The 25,366-nt window shown below is 36.6% G+C and overlaps 2 protein-coding genes across 4 annotated transcripts in view; one reads left to right on the top strand and one right to left on the bottom strand.

Moving 5' to 3' along the window:
• LOC135217126 (procollagen-lysine,2-oxoglutarate 5-dioxygenase 1-like) overlaps window positions 1-25,366 on the bottom strand; it is a 597,528-nt gene that overhangs the window by 298,349 nt on the left and 273,813 nt on the right. The window lies entirely within an intron of this gene.
• LOC135217396 (immunoglobulin domain-containing protein oig-4-like) overlaps window positions 1-25,366 on the top strand; it is a 49,073-nt gene that overhangs the window by 8,502 nt on the left and 15,205 nt on the right. For 2 of the 3 annotated variants that reach the window (XM_064253239.1, XM_064253238.1), the window contains exon 2: window positions 23,942-24,283. In XM_064253239.1, coding sequence (XP_064109309.1) covers window positions 24,107-24,283 — 177 coding nt within the window. In that variant the 5' untranslated portion in view covers window positions 23,942-24,106. Of the gene's footprint in view, window positions 1-16,792; window positions 16,910-23,941; window positions 24,284-25,366 lie in introns of those variants that run through there. The other variant, XM_064253240.1, reaches the window with a different exon arrangement.

Genomic DNA, 25,366 nt, shown 5'->3' with positions numbered 1-25,366 from the left:
CCCCTCCTCTCTTGCTCTCCACTTCTCATCACTACTCACTCGTTCGCCGACCAGAACACTCGCCAATACACCAGATTCTCTCTCTCTCTCTCTCATTGGCCCTGTCCGCCCGCCCGCCTGTCCTGTCAGTCAGTCTATCCGTCTCATTTCCACTCCTAACGACCATCAAACATAAAATATCCTAATCAGGGAACACTGCCATTAACCTCAAGGGAATCATTTCACAGGGAGAATGAACCTCTTTCGACCGAGGCCTCTTTTAAAGACGAGGAACAGTAAGAGAGAGGAGGAGGAGGAGGAGAGAAAGCGAGAAATTCTCCCCTTCAAAACAAAAGTAAGAAACTTGGCTGGGTTTTTGTTTCTCCTAATGGAAGTTCCTGGTGAACGTCGGTAGCTTTGGGACGGTATGAAAATATGACACTTTCTGAAAAAATAACTGTTCCTCGCGTTTTCTTATTCTTCGCTTTCGCGCGTTTTTCTCTGTTCACTCGTAACAACAGCCCACTCTTTAGACCGGAGGTAGACTTCATTAAGCAGTCTAGCAAACTTGTTTGCGCCATACATGGATACAATGCAAGCAACAAAATGCATGTTTTCAAATGACTTCGGTTTTTGCCATACATCCTCTCTCTCTCTCTCTCTCTCCTCTCTCTCTCTCTCTCTCTCTCTCTCTCTCTTTTGATATATATAATATATATTTTACACACACACACACACACACACACACACATATATATATATACTCAGACAGACGCACATATATACACATAAATATGTGTGTGCGTTACTATTTACTCCGTTGTGCACGCAAATAAAAATGGAGATACCTCAAGGCCACGCAAATATACGAAGGATAATTTGCAATACAAATACTTGGAAAGTCAAAGTGTCTTAGGAAAGCATCAACAATAACAACGTGTTCAGTGCAGATTTAAACTGCCTTGGTGAAAACAATGCAGAAGTGGACTAAGCAAAATTACCCAACCCCCAAAAACAGAAAAGAGAGAGGACTACCTACTCCGCTAATCTCTCCCGCCCTTCAAAAAGCTGCAACTTGAAAGGCTGTAACAGCAAAGGACCTGTGGTTCAGCCAGAGCCCAAGGTGACCACGGTGAAAAGAGCCCCCCCGCCCCGCCCCACCCGTCAACTTTTAAAAGGCCATCCTCATGGTCATCGGGGAGCCGAGAGCGATGTTCGACGTGATGAAGATATATTCCAAGTTTATGGTTCCCCATCAGGAGGAGGGACACCACTCGACTGGGTCCTAAGTGGCACATCAGGAAAGCACTCATGATCGCCCACTGAACAACAGTGACACTAACCGCCCAGCCACAATGCGGCGTTTCCTGGCCACCCTCCCGAACATCACTCTGCACTCTCGACACATCACACAGCCACTTCAGACATCACGCAAAACGGGCCCTGCTCCGCTTTGCTTTGCACTCTGATTCTGGTGATGCTCACTCTCTCCCTCCTCTCGTCTTATTTGTCGAGCTCCCGTTTGTCATCACAAGTGCGATGACTAGACAAAGCCATCTGTTAGTGTCATCATTAGATCTCAAATCGAACAAATACACTGTCTGTTGGTATTCGAAGGAGTAAAACTACTGAGCAAATATATTTTATGAGAGTGTATTAACAGAAGGCAATGACTGACCAAATCCATTCCTTCTCACAGTGTTAAGATATGTATAATTTCTTAACAAATACAGTTCATGTTAATGTTATAGTACAGGCAATTATTAACCAAAAGCGTGTTCTCTCAGCTTCATAAGTAACTGATATTTCAATACAATTTCTGTTATTGTTATAATGAGTGGAACTGCTTAAAAATTACATTTATATCAAAGAATTACGATAGGCAAAATTACATGTTCTGTCAAAGTATTATAACAGACGCAATGACTGAACTAAACCATCATGACAAAAAACATACACCTTTATTCATCAACTATTCCAACTTCTATAACGACAGCCACGGAAAAGACACCCATTAATAAAAACTGATAACGTTATTTAATAATAACAAAATTACTCTCATTTCTCGGGCAATTCTTAGCTACTGTTGACACACTTATACACTTGCTCGGAAAAGAAATGGCCTTTTACGTTTATTCCCTAAGAATGCTTGTCTACTCATTATAACATGAAATACTGCGAATGTTAACGAAATTAATAGCACTATTCCTCCAAATTGAGAAAGGTCTTTCTTTCATTAAGGAATATGAAAACTTTATTTTTGAGAGAGAGAGAGAGAGAGAGAGAGAGAGAGAGAGAGAGAGAGAGATTCATTCACTTACTCCTCTTCAGAAGGATTTCCGAAAGAGCGAAGTCAGACTGTAAACTTACACATCTAAGTTTTACCACTTCAGAAGTTTTTCTACGAGATACTTCACATAGTTCAGTTTAGGAAGTTGAGAGCCAATTACAACGGCTCCAAGTGAGGCATCAAGATTCCTCCTCGACGATTTTCCAAATTGATCCTCTAATTATGGCTGAGCTTCAATACAGGAAATCTTTTATTATGGGCAAAGCGCAAAGGAAAAATTGCGATTTCAATTATATAGGAGGATTACGTTGTTATTTTTTTCTGAAATAATAAATAAATAATAGAGAAAAACCGAGAGAATCTTGCGCTAGTTTATAATGAAATAGATGGGTTCAATGATACTCCAACGAAAACTGAGGGAAATTTAATTCCGTTCGAGAGAGAGAGAGAGAGAGAGAGAGAGAGAGAGAGAGAGAGAGAGAGAGAGAGAGAGAGAGAGCTTTGTTTGCAAATAAGTCAAAACAGAAAATAGGTGGTTCGCGTGCAAGTAATAACTGTGGCAAAAAAAAAAAAAAAAAAAAAAAAAAAAAAAAAAATTAAAAAGCTAGACCACTGCAAACCTTTAGCCAGTATTAAATTTCTGTGTAGCCTGACATTGCTACGAAATATATGACACGGTATAATTCAGACGAAACACTTTGCTGGATTAAAAGAACCACAAAAAGACACAATGAAAAGAGACAAAGAAATCGAGTTCTGTTGTCATCTAACCAGGCCTTTACTCACTGGCGAAATCAAGGCTTAGCGTTTTTCAACTGAGGAAGTTCATGTGTGGAATAAAGGCTTTGTTCTAATGCTGTTATTAGAAAATATCGGGTTAAACAGGACCGCTCGTTCAATCTACAATCTTAATGGTAACCTTCGCATTGTTACGCTACTCAGTAACTGTTTCTTTCTTTCTGTCACCAGGCTTTCAAAACATTTCCGATATCCTTCAAATGACCACAAGATCAACGAAGATCACAATTATTCTCAAAGAAAACACAAAAGCGGATGAATAATAAACACCTGGTCATATATTAACCTACAAGCATATACAAACATGAGTTCATAGGAAAGTCAAAACTAACTACAACCAAAAATACTATTTCTGAAATTTAACACAAGCCGATTTATTAAATTTGTCAGCGTAATTTGTATTTCAATTTCATAACTCAAACAGCATTACGTAACATCATTCGATATATAGTCCAGTTCAGTCCGTATTCTAATTCTCGATATTACTGAAGAAAAGTAACTGGTTAAACAATTTTCCTACATTAGTTTTACTGTCAATTCAATAACAATAACTACACATCAAATAGAGTGTACATAAAAAATAACGGGTGGGGGGGGGGGGGGGGGGGGACGCAATAATCACAACAAATTAAAGCTGAAAAGTCATTCGGAGAAAAAGAGTCAAAGGAAATGTCAATCTATTGTATTCTATATATATCCAGGATCTGAATTCAATTCAGTGGAAAAGAACGGGCTTTTGAAGTTCGAAATGTCTGCCATGGCCTTGGCAGTACGCACATCAGAGGAGCGAAGAAGCAAAAAATAATCACCGTCATTATGATCAAAAGAATTCGAAGTATGATAAAATATTCATGATGGAAAATATCATTAAAGCGACAGAAACCTGGAACATCAAAAGCTAATCCCTGATGTGACATCAGTGTTAATCACTCTATCATCTCTCGCTCTCTCTCTCTCTTGTATTTCATCTTGTATTTATTTCCCGCGCTCATGACTATTTCCAACTCGAATGTCACAAGTAGCATGAGGCTTATCCTTTCATCCGCCATGACAGGAGCTTTGCTTTACTCTCCAAATGATGCATCTATATCTAAGAGCTGACGAATGATGAAACTCGATGCAAAGCAATCTCTTTATTTATCTCAAAGGAAAGCGAAGACAATGGGACAGACAGGCAAGAAGACATGCGCACAGACATACAGACAACCATTTTCCGTCATTCCAGTTAGCCTCTTCATACGAATGTCCTGAGTATCAAGCGAGATGACGCTGCGCTCATATGCAAAAGATGGATATGAATGTTGCTATTCTGCTGAGTCGACGTCCCTTCCTCTCAAAGGTGCAGCTGACGTTACTTCTTGCACTCAGCTGCTTCGACGAACCTTATTCTTGCAGCGGAGTGAAATACAGTCAAACAGAAAATGATTCAGAAGAAAAGAATTCAAGGACCTTATGAAGTGCCCTTGTAACTCTTTACAATGACAGATGGATATGAATGTTGCTATTCTGCTGAGTCGACGTCCCTTCCTCTCAAAGGTGCAGCTGACGTTACTTCTTGCACTCAGCTGCTTCGACGAACCTTATTCTTGCAGCGGAGTGAAATACAGTCAAACAGAAAATGATTCAGAAGAAAAGAATTCAAGGACCTTATGAAGTGCCCTTGTAACTCTTTACAATGACAGATGGATCGTTAATGTAACAAAATATATGTACATACTATATACAGACTTCCTTTAGATGTTACAACTAATACAACATACAAACACATACAAAAATACGATTAAATATGATATGCGACCAACATTAACCCACAGTTTGAAAGTATCTTCATACATTTAACGATGCTGATTGATACGGTTTGCCACACCTTTGTCGCATGGTTTATTTTTTTATTATTTTTTTTTAATGAAACCGCAAAATCGGACAAATATTATCATAAGTACGACGCACCTTTACTTTTTCTCATAGAATGGCAACAATGACACAATTACCTCTTGGAATCTGATTCTAAATGCAAAATGAGTCCCCTACATCTTCAGAAAAAAAAGATCATTACGTAAGCGCACTTGTTCAGTCAAAACAAACTCAAAAACAAATAAGGAAAGCAAACAGTCCATGACCTGCCACCGACAGGGCTTCAGCACAAACCTTTTCCAAATATTGATTTGATCTTAATCGTATTACCTGCCAATCGCTCCTGTGACCCTAGAGCCACCCTGTCAAAGAGAACAAAACCAATTGCATTCAACGTCAGAGATCCAGTTAAGAAAGCTGTAAAAAAATTAGCAAACAGAAACCGACAGGTGGCTGGTGGGTTGTAGATTAAGCTGGCCCTTGGGTACGTGGCTAAGGGGTTACAGAAAATAAGATTCCTGGCAATGGACCTCTGGACTAGAGGCAACCAACCCAGATTGATTAACTGATTTTTGTTTATGTATGGTGCGTCAAACGCCTAAATCACACACGACGGATAGGTTTTCGACTATAAACTATTTACATAAAACTACGAAAATCGTGAAAAAAGGATATTAAATGTCAGACAACCATTCATTCAACAGATGATATACTATATATATGACTTTCGACGATTCTAGAATTTCCCAAACAGGAGGCAAAAAGCAACGCTGCGAGTGACACGGTAAAGAAATCCTATAAAAATGAATAGAAAAAGGCTAAGAACTAAAAACTGTAAGCAAAATTTATAAAATGAACAAAAGAAAGAGGGGAAAAATAAAAGAATGAAAAGGTGAGTTAAATCCCCTCTCCTCTCAGGCCCCACCTCCGTCAAAAGCGCACGAACGACCAAAAAAGAAATGGAGAAAAACATCCATCCCGACAAAGGGAAATGCTCAAAAAGCGTAGAGACAGAGATAGAGGGAGAGAGACAGAGACAGAGACAGAGAACGTTAAAAGGGGGGAAAGGGGGGGATGAGGGGTAATAACTGAATAACGGAACTATCCCTAATTCATCTTCCGTGACACTAAACAAACAAAACACATACGAAATGATCACATCTAGTAAGCAAATGAGCCCGAGTGATGCTTCAAAATAAGGTCAAATGTTAAACATCAGGTCAAGGTCATCATGGCAGGTCAACCTGAATCTAGTTGGAGATACGTGGATGCACAAGGATGGTCAGGTTTATGAAGCAAATGCTGAGACCAATACCATTTACAAACAAATGTTGATCAAATAACGGTTATGAAATCCCTCGGTATTATTCCACTAACTAAAAGGCTCAAGCCATTTTATTACCGAGGGTGAATACGAAATGAAGTAGATATAAATCAAGATAAGAATCACTACATCTTAGTATGATTGATCATGCTCTGCATGGGATCGTGTTACCACTGACCTGATTAAATGTGAAACTATATAAACAGCAAGAAAGAGGTAGCTTCTTACTCAATGTTTTATATTATCATAAGTACGAATGAACAAAAACAATTACGAAAAGAGAGGAAAGTGTTCCGAAAGGACTGTTTCCAGTCTTTCAGGGAAGACTGAGATGCTGACGTCCTGCAAAGCAAGTGGAAGGCATTAAGATGTAGATGCTGGAGGTGGTTGAAGTTCACAACTAAAAATGTTCCATAGCGTAATTACCGCTGTTGAGTAAAAGGGAACCTCCACTTTCAGAAATCTAACGAGAACATGAAGAACTCGGTAACTAATTATCTGTAAACTGGAAAGTTTTTATCGAATTGGTGTATACATATACATACACAAATATATAAACACATACATACATACATACATATTTACATAATGCTCACAACACTCACATTTGGTAATATAGCACGTATTTCAGGAGGTTGCATGATACATCTTAGTACAAGGCCAAAATTTATTATCAAAAACGTTTCGCACACACAACACGGTGCATCATCAGTCTGTGAAGAAATAAAAACCAATTACATTATATTATTACATAAAAGGATTTAAAAAAAGTTCAATCTTTGATTTTTTATATCTTTTGTGAGTTCCTTTTATGTATTAATATATTGTAATTGTTTTTTATTTCTTCACAGACTGATGAAACATAGTGTTGTTTGTGCGGTGTGTGGAAACGTTTTTGATAATAAATCATGGCCTTGTCCTAAGATGTATCATGGAACCTCCTGAAATACTTCGTGTGTGTGTGTGTGTGTGTAAATATATATATATATATATATATATATATATATATATATATATATATATAAAGCTAAGCAGAAAAAATAGCAGGATGTATACATAATATTGGGATGGAACTACGGTTGGACTATATGAGGGAATTATTGAACCAACTATCCACAATGAGAGCGACGCTTGGGTGTTGAATAAGGCGAAAGAAGGCGAAATCTGCATCTTAAACAGAAATGTTCGCATTTGAAGTCACTTTTCATTGTGATGTATGTCACTTTTGACGGTGTGCGACTGTACATGCTACAAAGACTCAACAATATCAGGTAATTTTATGTCTCTATATTTCACTCAAGACGAAACAGCTGTCAGTAACCGATGCGTCGCCGCATCAGGGGGAGTTCAATGAGATCGCAAATAAAGTGACTGGCCAAAAAATGGCTTACCGAGAGGCGGGGAAAGCTTTTAAAACAGGGGCTATTACGCATTCAAAGGAGAACTGGTGTTCCTGAAAAATGAGCTGCAATCAGAGGCGGGAAAAAGAAGGCTCTCCGGCAGGAGGCTGATACCGGGAGCGTTTGGTCTCCGCCGCCATTAAGAGGCCGAGTGAGTTTCGCAAATGGATCTCAAAGAGCCGCAATACGAACAATTGCCGGATCCCAGGGGGCCTCTTCTGCATATTTTATATTTCGTGACTTTCTTCGCCGCTTGCGAACTTCTATGCGGCAATGTTAAGAGATACTACATTATATAATGGTTGAGAGGGTAAAAGATGTGTCATAGATTATGAATATATATATTATATATATATATATATATATATATATATATATATATATATATAAAGTGTGTGTGGGCAAAGGAAAAAACATCAAATACTGAGAATATTTTAGAATCCTTGTTATGATAAAACCTACCACGAAAGCAGAGAAAGGTTTTCACCTCTAAACGTCATGCCTTACTCTACCAAAAAATGCATATAAAGATAAATAAAAAAAATATCTAATGCGACAAAATTTCTGTTCAAAAGGAGAGAGAGAGAGAGAGAGAGAAGAGAGAGAGAGAGAGAGATAGAGAGAGAGAGACGAGAGAGAAGAGAGAGAGAAGAGAGAGAGAGAGAGAGAGAGAGATTTTGGAACAGGTGCTAAAAATTTTTGGTTCCTCTGCCAGATGTTGATTACAAACGACAAGGAAGCCCTCACTATTTTTCCTCGATTTTTTCAGTGTTGCCTCTTTTTCTACTTTCCCATAACAGTTGGGCTGCATCCAAATGATACAAGGTAGCCATGTTCCAACCAACTCAAAGAGCTCGCCCACACACACACGCACACACACACACTCACATACACACAATGATAAATAAACAGCTAACTCGCCTTTTACCCTAAAAAATGTACTCATAAGATCTATACATATGTGTATATAAGCATACACAAACAACACACACATATGTATATATATATATATATATATATATATATATATATATATATATATGTATACAATCTCAAAATGAAGCATTTTACCAAAATACTGTTATTGGCTTGTATATCTGCGGACGTTTCAGTACTGCATCGGTTTATGTAAACGATATAAATGTAAACGTTATTTATTGGACTTAAAATAACACACACATATTTTACTCGATTTTGTAAGCGTCAGATCGTATTATTTACCGTTTTCTTTACTTGTTAAACAAATGAACATGAAAAATAAACAAACTGCGCACTGTACAAATAAAACTACTGAAATCCCGTTACCACAATGTTGCAATACAGTACCAATAATTTAAAATCAACTGCAGATGTTCGATCTATACAATCTTGTTATTATTATTATTATTATTGCTATTATTATTAATATGTCATAAATTATTAACCAACTTCAATTCAGTCTCTTTGTCTAACGATGAATTAATATTAAACCTGATTTTACATGCGATAAAAATTAAGGTGACATATACGAAAAGTGATATTATTAATCAAGTAAATAAAATCTTGAAAGAACATTTAGTATTTCCAGTTAAGTGAATGAACTAAAGTAAAAAAGTTCCCAATCACAGGAAACTGCAATCTAGCACTTCCTCTTTTCAAACCGATGATCACTTCCCATCTTCAACCAACCACTCGCTTGGGCAGAGAGCACAAGCCACATGAAGTCTGGGATATTAGTAACCTTAATTGCCAAGATATCACAACCCGACGGAATCCTTCTGAAAGAGTGGATGACATAATCTTTCATGACATAGATCGGCACGTCAGCCGATATCGTATCTTACTTGGCTGAAAATAACAGACTACGATTTGATGGTTTCCATAAGAACCAGACGTCAAATGAGTTACCTCCACTCTCCTGCCCAAACCTTCTCCGTTTTTAGGTCAATGCATCTTTAAATCACTTACGGACACTAAGTCTTGTCTTCCGTAACACTGCAGTCCTAAGTTGGTGACAAATAGCATGGAATAATTCACTGCCAGATACTATTAATAGACTTCTTTTATACAAAAAAGAAAACAAACTATAGCCTAACTTTGTTGGTTGGAAAGTATATAATTTCATATACTTTAGGTAAAAAAAAAGTGACGGCGTTTGAAAAGGTGTTACTACAAATATCGTAATAGATCCAGAACATCTATGAACAATGAAACAGATATTGCTGATATACGTACAGTATAGACAATGACCACAAGAAAAACAGGCTTTCTATCAAAGCAACATTCAGATGAATTTCAAGCAGTCGTGACAAAATCCTCAGTAAGTATTAAAATTGATTAACAATAGGGATCCCATTCCTTTATGAACCAAAAGGCAGCGCCCTTCCGATAATAAGCATACCCAAGACTGTCAGAACGCTAATGGCTGTAGTTACTGCGAAAGAAACCAGTAGTACATGTTATGTGCATCATAATAAATATCGGGTTATCATAATCATTATAGACGCGTAGTCCCGACAAATTAGAGCTGCTGTATTACGAGAAAATTGCTATTTAACTTGTTCAAACACTGAACAAATCCCCTGGACTTGTCACAAATTGATTTTAAATTACCAGCATGTGTCAGACAAAGCCACTGATATGAAACCGATTAGTTTCTATTTAACATTTCCATAGCAAAGAGATCATAATTCCGAAGAACATGATATCGGCTCTTGGTAAAACGATGCTCTTTTAAATCAATTAACGGTTTTACTAAAGCATTCCATCAGCTCTCTCATATTACTAGACAATGTTCCACCAGTATTCCTTCGACTTGATCTAACTGAGAATATGAAAGTAAAAAACATTTGCGCCTTCCGTATCGGCAAAGTTTTATACACATACAAATGTACAGAAACACTTTTACACATATCTAGTACGATCCTATCACTCATGGATAAAGTTATAAATAAAGGAATCACGAGAACCTAAAATAACTCTACAGATATTTAAACACCATAAAAAACCACGCTGTCAAGTTTTCTTTCAACCACCACTTGACTCTTGTCCATATTCACTAACGCTGTTCTGTTACCGTGGAATATATTGCAAAAGGTGACCCTATCTACCTATTTCCAAAAGGTCAGTTCTACAGAACAAAAATCACTCGAATAGAGTAATCGTCTGATTGCAAACTTCAAATTTTCACCACTGTTCCAGTAGCTGAAAGTAGTATTTTTGGTGTAAGCGCATATTTAAAACTTCAGGGCACTTACATAAATGACCACTATACTGTTCCAACAACAAAGAGGTGGCACATTGTAGCAGTCACCCTTCGAGGGATATTACGTTTTCTAACCCCACCACAAAAATAGAAAATGGAAATTACATTGATGAGTAACTGAAGATTTTTCTGAGTTTGTGAGACCTGTGCTAATTATATAGGCTCAAAACATTTGAAATAACTCGCTGTTTTATATAGTCAATCATCTTTAGTAATGGCAGCCACTCTGTCGCTTTACGAAACTTTGTTATCTCGTGCTTATGCTGATGATTACCAAAATTACATTTTGGTGTGATAAGTTTTTTTTTAAACCAATAAACGACGATTACATGGAACTTTGTATATGGGACTAGTCTTTATTTTGTGATATCTAAAAAACAACAGAAAGTTATGTATAGTGTATTTCCAACAGAATAATTATACAATGTACCAAGAACAAAACGGACAATCTTAAAAAGAATAAAAAAAAAATTAAACTAAAACATCCTGACAAGATGAACCAATGTCAATTCTCATCGTCTCGCATCTTGCAATACCTGAGGCTCTCAAGCCTTCCAATCTGCTTCCAATATGCCGCCCATTTCAATCCTTGTTACCATTCACGATTTTTCAAAGACTCAAAAGACAATGCTAGCCATAACTCTCACACATAAGCAGAACAGTACATCATTTGGGGTTTTTATTTGTACACAAAAACTGAGCCCAACAAAGGAGTTTCAGAATCTTGGCCAGCACTCGACAAACATCCACAAGGGTCACGCAGACTTAGTTGACGTAACGAACCTCATTAGTGCTGCACAAGCAAGTTAAATTAAAAAATTATTGGCTGCCAATGTTATTTATTTACATTGTATAACTATAACTTGAAGTTCCTAAAACAAAATAATTTATATATATATATGTGTGTGTGTGTGTATGTGTGTGTGTGTGTGTGTGTGTATAATGATTATACACTCGGGCACACATATCTCAGCAATGAAGAACTGTCATATAGATCTCAGATTCTCAAAAGTTAAGTTAAACGATTTATTAATGAAAATAACTAGAGTCGTAGCTCATAGTTAATTCACAGGTATCGCGCAAGTTTTGTACTGCTCAGTAATAACAGCGGATACGAGTGAGAGAGAGAGAGAGAGAGAGAGAGAGAGAGAGAGAGAGAGACTACCTAGTGCTCGCCTGATTCTCTTCTAGACAGAGGCCAATCCAATCAGCTAACAGCATCTGTAGAAAGATCGGCGGTAAGACAATCCCCAGACATCGCCCATTGCGAATGCCACCGGAAAGACTCGACTAATAAAAGCCACAACTCTTCCCACAAAGACCCTGGGCCCCTGTCTCTGCCACGAGGGTTCATGTCCCCATGCTAAAAATACCCTATCTTTTCCATCACAGGATTGTCTCCACGAGAGAGAGAGAGAGAGAGAGAGAGAGAGAGAGAGAGAGAGAGAGAGAGAGAGAGAATCCATCATGTCGATTCTCAGTCGATGAATTCATGACTTCGCAATCTTTTTGACCACAGGCACGGGTAACCGTGACAGGGAACAGCCGATACACGACAGGATTTCTTTATTTTTTTTATTCAAAATGGAAGCGATAACTCTGTCGACAAAGAGATGTGGGGTATAAAAATGATGTTCTGGCCGGAGCGTGTCTTTAAAAAAATGTAATGACGATAATATAATGTTAGCAACTTCGAATAAATCCCGTTAAAACGTTGATGAAACAAAAGCAACCTTTGTTAAAAGCACTTTTAACATCGTCGATATCGAAATGACATAATGCCAGTAACACGTCTTACAAATTCTGATAAATTCACTATAAAATGACATACGATATGTCAGTCAGTTGTACATTTATTTCAAAACTAATAGTGTTTGTGGCATAAATATTGAATAATGTTAGTCATTTCATATAATTCATGAGAGCAAAATAATTTAATATCGGTGATAACCTCTCATTCAACCCTCGATATGTCAGTAACTTGTATTTTAAAACATATTTTACGATATGAAAACCTATATAAATCACAAGGTCAAAACAATATATCAGTGACTTGTATTTCAAATATATTTTACAATACAAAGATCTAACTTATTTACCAGGACTTGAGAACGTGTGCAATTCAAGGTACAAAATAGATATAATGTACTAAGAATAAATTCCGAATCGCATAATTCACGTGTGTGTTATATATATATATATATATATATATATATATATATATATATATATATATATATATATATATATATATATATATATATATATTCGTTATCTTGACTGTCAAAACTCGTCAATTGCAATATAAGCATGCTATAAAGTTAATGCAGTTCTCAGTCGGAATTCGTCGATAACCTAACCTGCAAGCTTTGTGCATTTGAAAACTGTAGGTGATAACGAACGAATGCAATTGCGATATTCTGAATCTTTAATAGCCAAAAAGAAAATCACGCAATAACTAGACATAAAGATATAGATACGTCTCAAAGAAAAACTTAATTGTCATATGTCCACAATATGTACTTATAAACTCTTCGTACACTTGCTTACTGTAAATCCTTAATGTTTACCCAAAGTACAGAAAAACCTGGAAAATGCCATAAACACACGTCGCTAACTTACAGCGCACACATCACAAACACAATGAAAACATATCCAAGGCTTATTGCGAGCCCTAACGGTTCCTCTTACGATTATCCGATTGACGGTCATTGACTTGTTTTCGACCTGCTTGTGATGTGCGTGCGATAAATGGCAGAGGCGTCTAGATGACAGCAGTGAAGACGGAGCCTTAGAGTATGTTTCTCATGCCCACATCCATTTACTGCCAAGTTGCCATAAAAATCCTATCAAAGACCAGAGAGGCAAAATCATTAAAATTCTACAAACATCAATCACAACCACATAGGTTACGTTCTTTAGACTTTTATATGCTGTAACTTTCAACCCTTCAACCCACAAAAGAGTGAGTGAGAGGGAGAAAAAAACTCATTAAAGTACAATTTCGTTTCACAAAAGTGACACTGATAGTAAGACGCCCTCATACACTCCAAGAGAAGCTAACTTCCATAGCATTGATTTCAAACTCTTCCCAGCACTTTAAAAGGCGCACCGGGGAGGGGATTTTTTTTTTTTTTTTTTTGCGGAGAATTCTGACAATAATTCAGCGACCGACATGCAAAGAGTTGTTTATGAGCTCCAGCTCGCACGAACCACCACCACCTAAAACATTTTTCTTCTCCCCGGGCTCGAACACGGTAAAATCCTCTTAGATTACGGGCACACACCCTGGCCAAGAAGAAAAAGAAGTCGAAGAGGAAGATGGACAGAGAGAGAGAGAGAGAGAGAGAGAGAGAGAGAGAGAGAGAGAGAGAGAGCACTTACTGAAACATACAGCACGTGCCTGTATATACACAAAAATGAAATGAACAGAATCGTCATTTGCCGCAGTAAACAAAGTGTTGATGGTCGGAGGTCAGTTATAAAATCGGCGGAATCAATATTGAGGGACAGCGATCACCCATATCTCAGGAGGGACGTTTATAAAAGTGACCGTTTCCAATTTTCTGATAAGAATAAAAATGGCCATGGAAAGACTCCAATCAATCAGTGATGGGTTGCGGACCCTTCTGGATGAAGCTATAGTTTTGCTCGTTACTCAAAACAGTGCTGTAAAATGTTAACAATTTACTTCGTACAGCTAAACGTCAGCATTAACGTTTACATCATAAAACTACAAACAACAGTTGACATACACATCCAGTTACACCATAACGAAAATATTTACGTAAATACTAACTGGAACACAATGTTTGCATCATAATAAGATACCACATTATAAAATAGTTCAGTGCCTCTTTGATCCTATCGCATAAACAATCGTAAATGCTTGCAAGCGTTTGTTGAACTACTATTGAATGTTTCTTATCACCTTCAGGTTTGTACAGGTAACAATATTAAAAGACATCTACGTAACCCAGCTTTAAAATCTATGACAACACAGAAACCATGAGAATGAGGTATCATATAGTATTTTATTTTCTCTGTGAACCTGAACGTGGACGACTCAACTTTACAGCTCATATTTGAAAGAGCTGCAAAACCTCATCTAAGGAAGTCACAATCAATAGCTAGAATTAAAAACAATGATACTTTCAATGAACTTACCATTCAACGAAGGAACAACAAAAGAACTGTCGGTTTTTGTGGATCGAGATAATTGGGAGAAAAGTTCGCGTTATATCAAAACTCGGGAATAAAAGACATGTAGGGAGAGATTTGCAACTGTCTTGTCGTAACTTGGATTATAATAGAGGTGAACTTTGCCAACACCCTTAAAGAATATTACTAATGGGAAGAAAGAAAAAGATCATTCATTCCACTCTAAACTAAAGGTAGCGCCAACAAACAGTTTCACGAATTTGCAATACAAAACTCTATTCATTAACGGTTGAAATACAGCAATGATAACAACAGCATAAACAAATATTTGTGAAAAACAACGCAAGGGATATAACAATACTGGGGAGAGTGGAATGCTCAAAGAAAAACTTGAGGCTGTCGTCCAGAAAAGGATTAATCATTATCAGGAAACTTAAATGCCCGGAAACTAATTGATAGCTGTACATGACATGACAACTGAATTCAATACAACGGAATGCCAAATAACTACACCACTGTACACATGAAGAAATATACTTCTACTTCACATCTTTCACGAAGTAGATATGATAGAAACATAATGAATTCCCATCTGTACATACTAAGAGGAAAAATGGAATATACAAATCGCAATGAGTTGCAACTTAAAAAATAAATAAATAAAAATAAATAAATAAATAAGTAAACATTAATTATACAAATGAATAAATGACAAGTAAACCCGTCCTTTTCACCGACGACGTTTTCATTAATCGAAACATTCTATAACCTTATATAAAAGCTACTCTCAACAAGAGAGAGAGAGAGAGAGAGAGAGAGAGAGAGAGAGAGAGAGAGAGAGAGAGTCTGTATTTTGTGACTCCCAAGTTAATTGAGATCAGGGGCCACAAATCAAAAACTTGCAAAAAAAAAAAAAAAATGGGAGAGGAGACGAAATTGAGGAGTCATAGGAGAGACATGAAAGACCAAGGAAAATGGAATATAAACCAAGCAGCCTCACTTAAAATATAATAAGCAAAAACTATGAAAAATAGCATGAGGACTCAAACTAATAATGAAAAAATGTTACAAAGTACATGAATAAAGGCAAGAATAAATATTTTATAACGAACGATTTACAAGGAAAGATATATAAACGACACGGCGGGGAATAAGATCTACCTCAATTTGTCCACTAAAAGAAACCTTCTTGTTAAATGCCTTGTTGTATGAATTATATTGGCTTCACGAGGCAAGATCACAAACCATAATCTCGCGCAGGAAGGATCTGCGACGTAAGAATTAAACGGATGAGGGAAGGAACACACACACACACACACACACACACATACGCAGCATGTTTCAACAGTTAAAAACATGCGTCAAAAGCTTCATGTCGTCACTGAGAGAGAGAGAGAGAGAGAGAGAGAGAGAGAGAGAGAGAGAGAGAGAGAGAGAGAGAGCTTATCACTGACAGAAAACCAAAGGCTATCCGTCACTACTGAGAGAGAGAGAGAGAGAGAGAGAGAGAGAGAGAGAGAGGAAACGAGAGACAATTAGACGGGATGTTAGCAATCTGTACGTAGTTGACGGTGTATCATTGTATAACCAGCAGCTGCTGTGATCTTGACACGGAATAACCACCTTAACGCCAGAGCATTTTAACATCACCTTTGGCATATCGACCGCCAGCTTATTCAACGATGGCCCCTCCCCCTCCCCCTCCCCTGCCCTCTCTGGCAAGTGATCGTTCTTTGATAAATCAGAGCCTGGCAGTGCAGTGGGGTGTTCTCCGGAAAGAAAGAAAAAAGAACTACAGCTGAGTAACAAACAGGAAATATAAAAAACATAAAAACTAATGAATTAGCCTCAGCATCAACGTACGTACATTTCGATTTTTCTTCCATTGGTAGCTAACACACTAATTAAAAAACGCCATACAAGAAATTACTAATAAATTCAGCTACCAATGGAAGATCTCAAATAGAGCATAATACCTGTGTAACTACATGCACTCGTCGTAGGTGCTTGGGTGCTTGTTTATGTACTGAAGAATACATATAGATTTCTTGTGAACTTCGGACAACTGAGTTGTATGACTAAACACACTTAACCAGCTAAGGACGCTAGACACTATACATCATCATAAACGTCAATTCATAATACTGTTTTGAATGGGAGTATACCTCTCTCTCTCTCTCTCTCTCTCTCTCTCTCTCTCTCTCTCTCTCATGAAAAAAACGTTAACAACGGACTACAAGAATGGCAACAGGCATTACGCATTAAATCACAGGACTTTTAAAACGTGATCCACAAATAGATTTCGGACATAGTGTAACCCTGGGTATTTGCTGGTGAAACTCTTAAATCGTGAGCAAGTGAATACTTATTCAATGATATATCAATCTTAAAAATACCACCCAATTCTTCCCACAACGAACAATTTCTCCATAATAAACTCTGATCATAATACGAATCACACCCGAGATTCATTTTGCAGTTAACGAAATCAGCAACCTCTACGTGACTTCTAAGGGGAATGACCCAGGTTCAAATTCACTGGAATTCCTACATTTAGTATCTATAGCAGAGTCGAATTCTGTTAAATGAAAGTTTCCCCGGTTATCGAAATCACAGCTTGTAATTATATCTATCAAAAGTGGAGTAAGATTTTTACCGTGAATGTAACGTTCTCTGTCAAAAGGAAACTTAGTCTAAAATGAATGACTATCTCAGAAAAAGAACAGATGGATGGGAATTGTCTTTCTTTACACATTATTAGTGTGTGTGTGTGTGTGTGTGTGTTTGTGTACGTAGGTTCGAATCCTGCTACAGGATATTACTTTCATATTTCTCGCCTGTGAACCTAAGGTTTTGTGGAGACAAGGATATCCAAAAAGTGTGAGGAATTCGACAAGTTAAGATGGCATTGGGGCTATTAAAATCACATACAAGCGCGCGCGCAAGCACACACAAACGTATATATATATATATATATATATATATATATATATATATACACACATATACATATATACACACACATATACATATATATACATGTGCTGGTGCTTTATCATTAGAAAAATAACATTTACCAAGCAGGTACAACATCAAAAAAAGATAAAACCACCTTAGTTTATCAGGTATTTTAGTATTGGAAGGCCCTAATAACATTCTATAATTTACAAGTATTTACCAATTAAATAAAAACATAACAATCAAGAACTTATCATCAATATCTGACCAAGACACTAACACACATTATAATTAAAAAAATTCTGAAATAAATAATATGGAAGTTCTGTTTACCTGAAACACTTCATAAGCCAAGGCATTAACAAACTCTGCCAACCCTCCACTTGATGTCAAGTCAGAGACAATAGAAAAGGAGGTCGGGTGGGGGAGGAGTGAGGAAGAATTTAGTGGTGGGTGTGGGGATGGGAGGAGATATGAATACAAAAAAACTTGTAGATGTTTCTGATCGAAGGAGGACAGAATGGGAGGGGACGAGGTGTGTTGAAGGGAAAGGGGGAGGAGGAGGAGGGGGGGAGGGGGGGTTGCTGAGAGCATCTTCTCCCCCAAGCACCAGGAGAAGAGGATAACAACAATAAAACTCGAAGACGCTCGACCAAGCCAATAAAGCACCACCAGAAACGGTTTTGAAGGGTTCCACGAACTGCATTCACAGCCACGGTTTTCAATACGAGTCCTCATATATATTCTCTCTCTCTCTCTCTCTCTCTCAGAAAATTCTAAAACCTAAAAAGAAAGGTGTTTCAGAAAAGGAACATGGCCTTGAGGGGAAAAATGTATTTATATTCATGGAAATGCATGACAGCAAAAAGGTGGGCTCGCGTGCGTGTTTAGCGTACTTTAATTCACGTCCCTATCAAGAAGAAAGTACATTAGTTAAAGAGTTCTTCAAACAACATACTACATGTATGTATGTATCAATAAAGAACCCTTGAACTAACGTAATATGTACTTGGCAAAATTTAGAGTAAAAGCACGATTCATTTTTGCTAATCCCGGTTATATTAATCATTCCAATTTTTCAAGGTCTTCAGTGTTGAAGACATCATAAAAGTGAATATAACTGTAACGTTCAGAAATATTGTAAGCAGGTGCTATATTTAACTGCATACGCTTACATGTGCGCGTTACACTCGAAATCACTTGTATTTAGGTCTTAATTTTACACAATTCTGCATTATTATGAATATAGCTGATATGATGTATATATATATATATATATATATATATATATATATATATTATATATATATTATATATATATATATATATATATATATATATATATATATATATATATATATATATATATATATATATATATAATATATATATATATATATATATATATATATATAATGTTTGTCACGAGCAGTTTTGTGAATGACTTTACATTTACGTACATACATTATATAGGTTTGTGTAAGAGAGAGAGGAGATGAGAGAGAGAGAGAGAGAGAGTAGAGAGAGAGACGAGAGAGAGAGATGAGGGAGAAGAGAGAGAGGGGTATGTTTTGTGAAAGTGTATGACAATGTGCCCATGTACATTACGTAGCTTCAGTAACACATCTGCATCATAGCAGAAAATACACCAGCATCCAAATTTGCATAAAACAGGGCATTGTTTGGAGCCCTTGAAAACGAGATACAAATTTCATGCAAATACATTCAGGAGAATACGAACGCCCTTAGCAATTGCATCCTACTTCAACTCGGCTCCATATATTTGCTGGCCTGTTTGAAAGCAGAAAATATCATCGCATGGGGTGTGCTTGTTTCAGAGAGAGAGAGAGAGAGAGAGAGAGAGAGAGAGAGAGAGAGAGAGAGAGAGAGAGAGTACCATTAACACTTCAACCTGTGGATACTATCATTTTCCCCTCTATCGTTGTTACTGCATTTTCACCTGCACAACTCTCTACCTTCTAAACATGACAACCATATACAGGAAAAAACTGTATATATACATACATACATACATACATACATATATACATATATATATATATATATATATATATATATATATATATATATACATACATATATTGAACACATTCTTCTCTGATGTTCGTACTATGATTGTTGCATTTCTCGAGTAATTCTAATACACAGCTAACCAATCTCATAACAGAATATAGGAGGTATTTACCTTAGCCCAAAAAGGTCAATATTTCAATGCAACCATCAAGACAACAACCATAAAAGAGTTGCCAGTGCAGGAATAAATCAACCACAGAACCCCAAGTGCCTGAGCTAATCAAACTTAGTGTTCTAAGTGTAGGAGTATATCAAAATTCGAAAGGCTTGTAGAAGTAAATCGGTCATTAAATTCCAAATGCAAAGTAAATCAAACACTAAATTCAAAGTGCATGCGTAAATCAAACATTAAATTCTAAGAGGATGTGTAAATCAAACATTAAATTCCAAGTGCATGAATAAATCAAACTCTGATTTATAAGTGCATGAGTCAAGCAAAGTTACAATTCTTGGCTTCAAAATAACTCAAACTGAGAATCACAAGAGCAAAGGTCCCTAAACCCAAGTGTATGAGTGAATCAAAATTTCGAACTTAATTGTAGGGAGTGAGTCATCCTTCGAGTCATAAGGAGTGAGTCATACTTCGAGTCATTATTGTAAATCAAACTCAAGAGACATAACTGTAGAACTTAACCCACATTAGAATCATAATGACCAGGCTAAATCAAACTTAGGAGGCTGAGAGCATGAATGAATCGAGGGTACAGCCATGAGGGCGAGAGGAGCTGGGCGTAACTTCATGAGAGAGAACAGCGGCCAAAGGAGGCAGAGAAAAGTTGCCCTTTAAGACCCAGATAAGTTCTAACGAGACATTTTCCTGATCCCCCTGGAGCGAAAAATCTCCTCCAACCTTTGCACCCGCCCCCAGTCGCTACAGAAAGGACTCGTAATCCTTTCAAGTCCGGACTAACTCTTCAGTAACATATAACAGAGGTCGAGAAAGGTCTCGCTTGAAAATATACTTTTCACCTCTCTCTCTCTCTCTCTCTCTCGCCTCTTCTTCTCATCTCCTCTCTATCTCTTCCTCTCTCTCTCTCTCTCTCAATAAATGTGAATATATATAAGGAAAAAAGCATTTTTATTCAATTTGTAATTTTATTCTTTCTAATGTTACTTCGTAAACGATTCATACTGTGGTGAAATCTTTGTTAAACGAGAGTTTTGTGGTTAGAAAAATGCCGGTAATAGTTTCATATTTATGTGCAGATTTCAGAGTAATCTTGTATCATTTGTTGGGATATGCATACTACTGTATAGTTCCACATCATTATATTGTACAAGAAATAAAGATAAAATAAAAATAATAATAAAAAAACTTCAAAGACGAAGAAACGAACTGCAAGACGCAATTGAATTACACAAGGAACAACAAAGTCACAAACAGAACAAAGACAATAGAGAAAGAGCTCTATATATGGACCTGCATAGGGGCAAAAGTGCGCGCCATAAGAAAGAAACCTTCCCCTGCCATTCGCAATTAAGTTCATTAAATGAGGAAAGGTAAAACAAAGTCATAATAAGGAACGACCGGGGAAATGAGTTCGGGCTGCGGATAATGAGAGCACACTTGCCAATACTTACAATTGTACGCGACCTCATCAGGCGGCAGACTTTTTAAAGGGTACTGCAACTACTGCTTCCGAATGCGAATTCATTATTATTATTATCATCATTATTATTATCATTATTATTACTATTACTGTAACAGGAACTGAGTTAACATTATCAACTTTCCTTGGACTCAACAATAAGACTATTGGCGTTCATATGTGTGTGTGTGTGTGTGTGTGTGTGTGTGTATATATTTATATATATATATATATATATATATACACAATATATAATATATATATATATATAGATATATATATATATATATTATATATAGATATAATATAAATAAATTAACTATAAGAAAAGGAAAAGCACATAAAACTCCTAAATACAGAAAGTAAGTACTATAGTTCAGAGACTGCTGTCTCTCTCTTCAGGTAGGTAATGTTTGTTTATATGGTGTTTTTACGTTGCATGGAACCAAATTCTATCACCAGAAATACACATCTCTCACTCCTCAGTGGAATGGCCGAGAATCGAACCCGCGACCACCGAGGTGAGAAGCAAACACCAAACCAACCACGCCACTGAGGCGCTTAGGTAGGAAATGAATGAGAAAAGTTACAGAAAAGGCGGAATTCTGTTGTAACAGAACATTTTTACCAGTCATATATGTGTGTGTGTATGTATATATATATATATATATAATATATATATATATATTATATATATATATATATATATATATATATATATATATATATATATATATATATATATATATATATATATATATATATTATATAATATATATACATATATATATATATATATATATATATATATATATATATATATATATATATATATATATATATATCTATATATATATAATATATATATTATATACATACATATATATATATACTGATATATATATATATATATATGTATATATATATATACTATATATATATATATATATATATATTAATATAATAGACAGTGTGTGTACACGGAAATGTGCATAGAAATGAATAAAGTTTGATTAAAGAGAGGCTGTATTAGCGGTATATTGCGGGCGGTATCTCCAGCTCTTTACGAACATTAATGTTGGTAAATGGGTGGAGATACTACCAGTCATATAATGCTTTACTGTTCTCTACTTTTATTCATTTACATGATAATTTTCCTCTTCATACATACACACACCCATATTATATATATATATATATATATATATATATATATATATATATATATATATATATATATATATATATAATATATCGAGCTACAAATGTCCCTTAATATCTAATTCGCTCTACCTCGGAATTAATGTTTTCATATATGCTTAACCGAAGGGGAATTTTTTAGGCGATAAGAGAATTGTCGGCTCCCAGGCGCGACCGGGAGCTGACAATTCTCTTATCGCCTAAAAAATTCCCCTTCGGTTAAGCATATATGAAAATATATTAATTCCGAGGTAGAGCGAATTGGATACTGAAGGACATTTGTAGCTCGATGTATGTATATGAATCACGGTAATGTGATATGATCTAATATACTATATATAATAATATATATATATATATATATATATATATATATATATATATATATGTGTGTGTGTGTGTGTGTGCGTGTGGTGTGTGTGTGGGTGTGCGCGTGTGTATATATGGTGTATATATATAAATATATATAATATATATATATATATATATAAATAATGATCAATTACTTCAAAATTCTGATGCCTTTTGAGGGGGAAGGTGGAATGAGTACAAATAAAACCCTTAAACAGAAACTTCTCGAATGTAGATGAATCCTGACAAGGAAAAGTGACCAGAAATACTTAGGAGAGGTAAGTGAACTAATGAGTGTTTGAGTCTTTTCTCTTGAGTGAGTTCTTATTGTTCAATGCAACTTCTCATTCAAAGAATGCAACGCCATATTTCAGGGTCGTTTAGTTTTCACTAACAAACACAGGTAAGATATTCCACAGGGAAAGCAAAGGTAGTCGTAAATTTAACAATATTATTTCACATCTTGACAACTATTCTTCACCATTACCTTATATACGGCTGAGGGTCTCATCCAGAAAGAAAAGCATCGTGTCATTATTTAAAGACAATTATTTTCACTTGACTTATTGCAATAAAAGCAAACTAAGGTGCCTATGTTTTTTTAAGAAACTATATTTACTTGCAACTGCAATGCTTACCATACGTTCATTTGCGCCCACAGTTTTCAAAGGTCACCCAAGAGTTTCTCTGTCTCGGCAGAAAGGAAGAGGACCCACAACGTTTCCTTAGAAGGGAGAGAAGGCAGACGACGAAGCCCTTGAATGAGCCTGTCGAAGTCCCCGAAGGAGTAGAGGCGAGGCGACTGCCCCAGGGAGAACGCAAAATTCCGGGAGACGGCGACAAAAAGAGGAAGCGTGGACAAGGATGAGAGCGCAAAAGGTGTGGCTGTGCCTGGTCGTTCTCCTGATGGTGATGTCGACGTGCTCCGCGGCCAAGAAGGGCGGCAGGAGGACGAAGGGAGGAAGGACAAACATGAAGGACAAGGGCGCCATCACCAGGTTCAAGACGCCCGAAAGCCAGGCTTATTATGACCACGACGACGTGAGTATACGTGGGGCGTGGGGCAGACTGACTGACTGAATCATGTTTTGTCATTTTGGCGTCGCAACCGCCAAGTCATGGTCGACGGAATGACGATTTTTTTTAATTTAATCATTTCGATTGCACAATAACTAAATTCGTACTTACTTGATAAATACTTTCACACCTTACATTCATATAATTATATACATACATAAAAAACGGAAATACTTTGAGTCTTTAGAAGAGAGCAATGCCCTTCAAACAAGAGGCAAGATGCATTTACTTTTAAATGTCAAAAGAACACTTAGGAGACAAATTCAGAAGCAAACCCTCATCAAATTCACATAAATATCAAGACCCGGAATGTGTGTTCACGTTGAATGTCACCCAGGTGAGGAAGCCTTAAACATCTGAGCTTTGCATCGCCAAGCACTCGTGAAAGCAAGCTGTTCACTGGGAGAACAAAATGCGCAGGAAGGAGGGAGCTCTGCCGAGCGGTTCAGTAATCTCCTTGACGTCATCTGCATACATCTTGCTTTTATGCAAGCATTAGGGTCTAATATTAACGACATGAAAGCAACATTCATTTCTTTGGCTTGTGCCTTTATTTTACTTAGTAACTTTTGCATGGAAAGAGAGCTGTTCATCAATTGTTTAATATTAATTGCCATTACGTTGTGATGGACAAATCTTTCAGAAAAAAGGTCATTCAAAATATTGAAGAATTGATAACAAAATCAAAATTGCTAAAAATTATATTAAAACTTACTAATAAATACCGTGACGAAGACTGATAACACACTGGCATAGGGCAAAGCCTAAACTCCCCCCCCCCCCACCCCTAACTAATACTTCAACTACTAAACATGAATAATTCAAAACAAAGAAGACTCTTGCCCGTAATTCCTTGAAATCTATTAAAGATTACATGAGAATCACAACCTTGCCAAAAACAACACTGATCACAATCCATAACTAAAAATATGAACCTTCAAATTGTTCACCTTTAATCACGCTTCTAAAACCAATGACACTACAAATTAGCATGAAACCAGATTGTTTTCCAAGAGCACGACACTTCCGCTGTGGATGTTTGAGACT

Source organism: Macrobrachium nipponense, chromosome 7 (genome assembly GCF_015104395.2).
Source record: "Macrobrachium nipponense isolate FS-2020 chromosome 7, ASM1510439v2, whole genome shotgun sequence".
Lineage (NCBI taxonomy): Eukaryota > Metazoa > Arthropoda > Malacostraca > Decapoda > Palaemonidae > Macrobrachium > Macrobrachium nipponense.
This window is presented reverse-complemented; position numbering and strand designations above follow the sequence as displayed.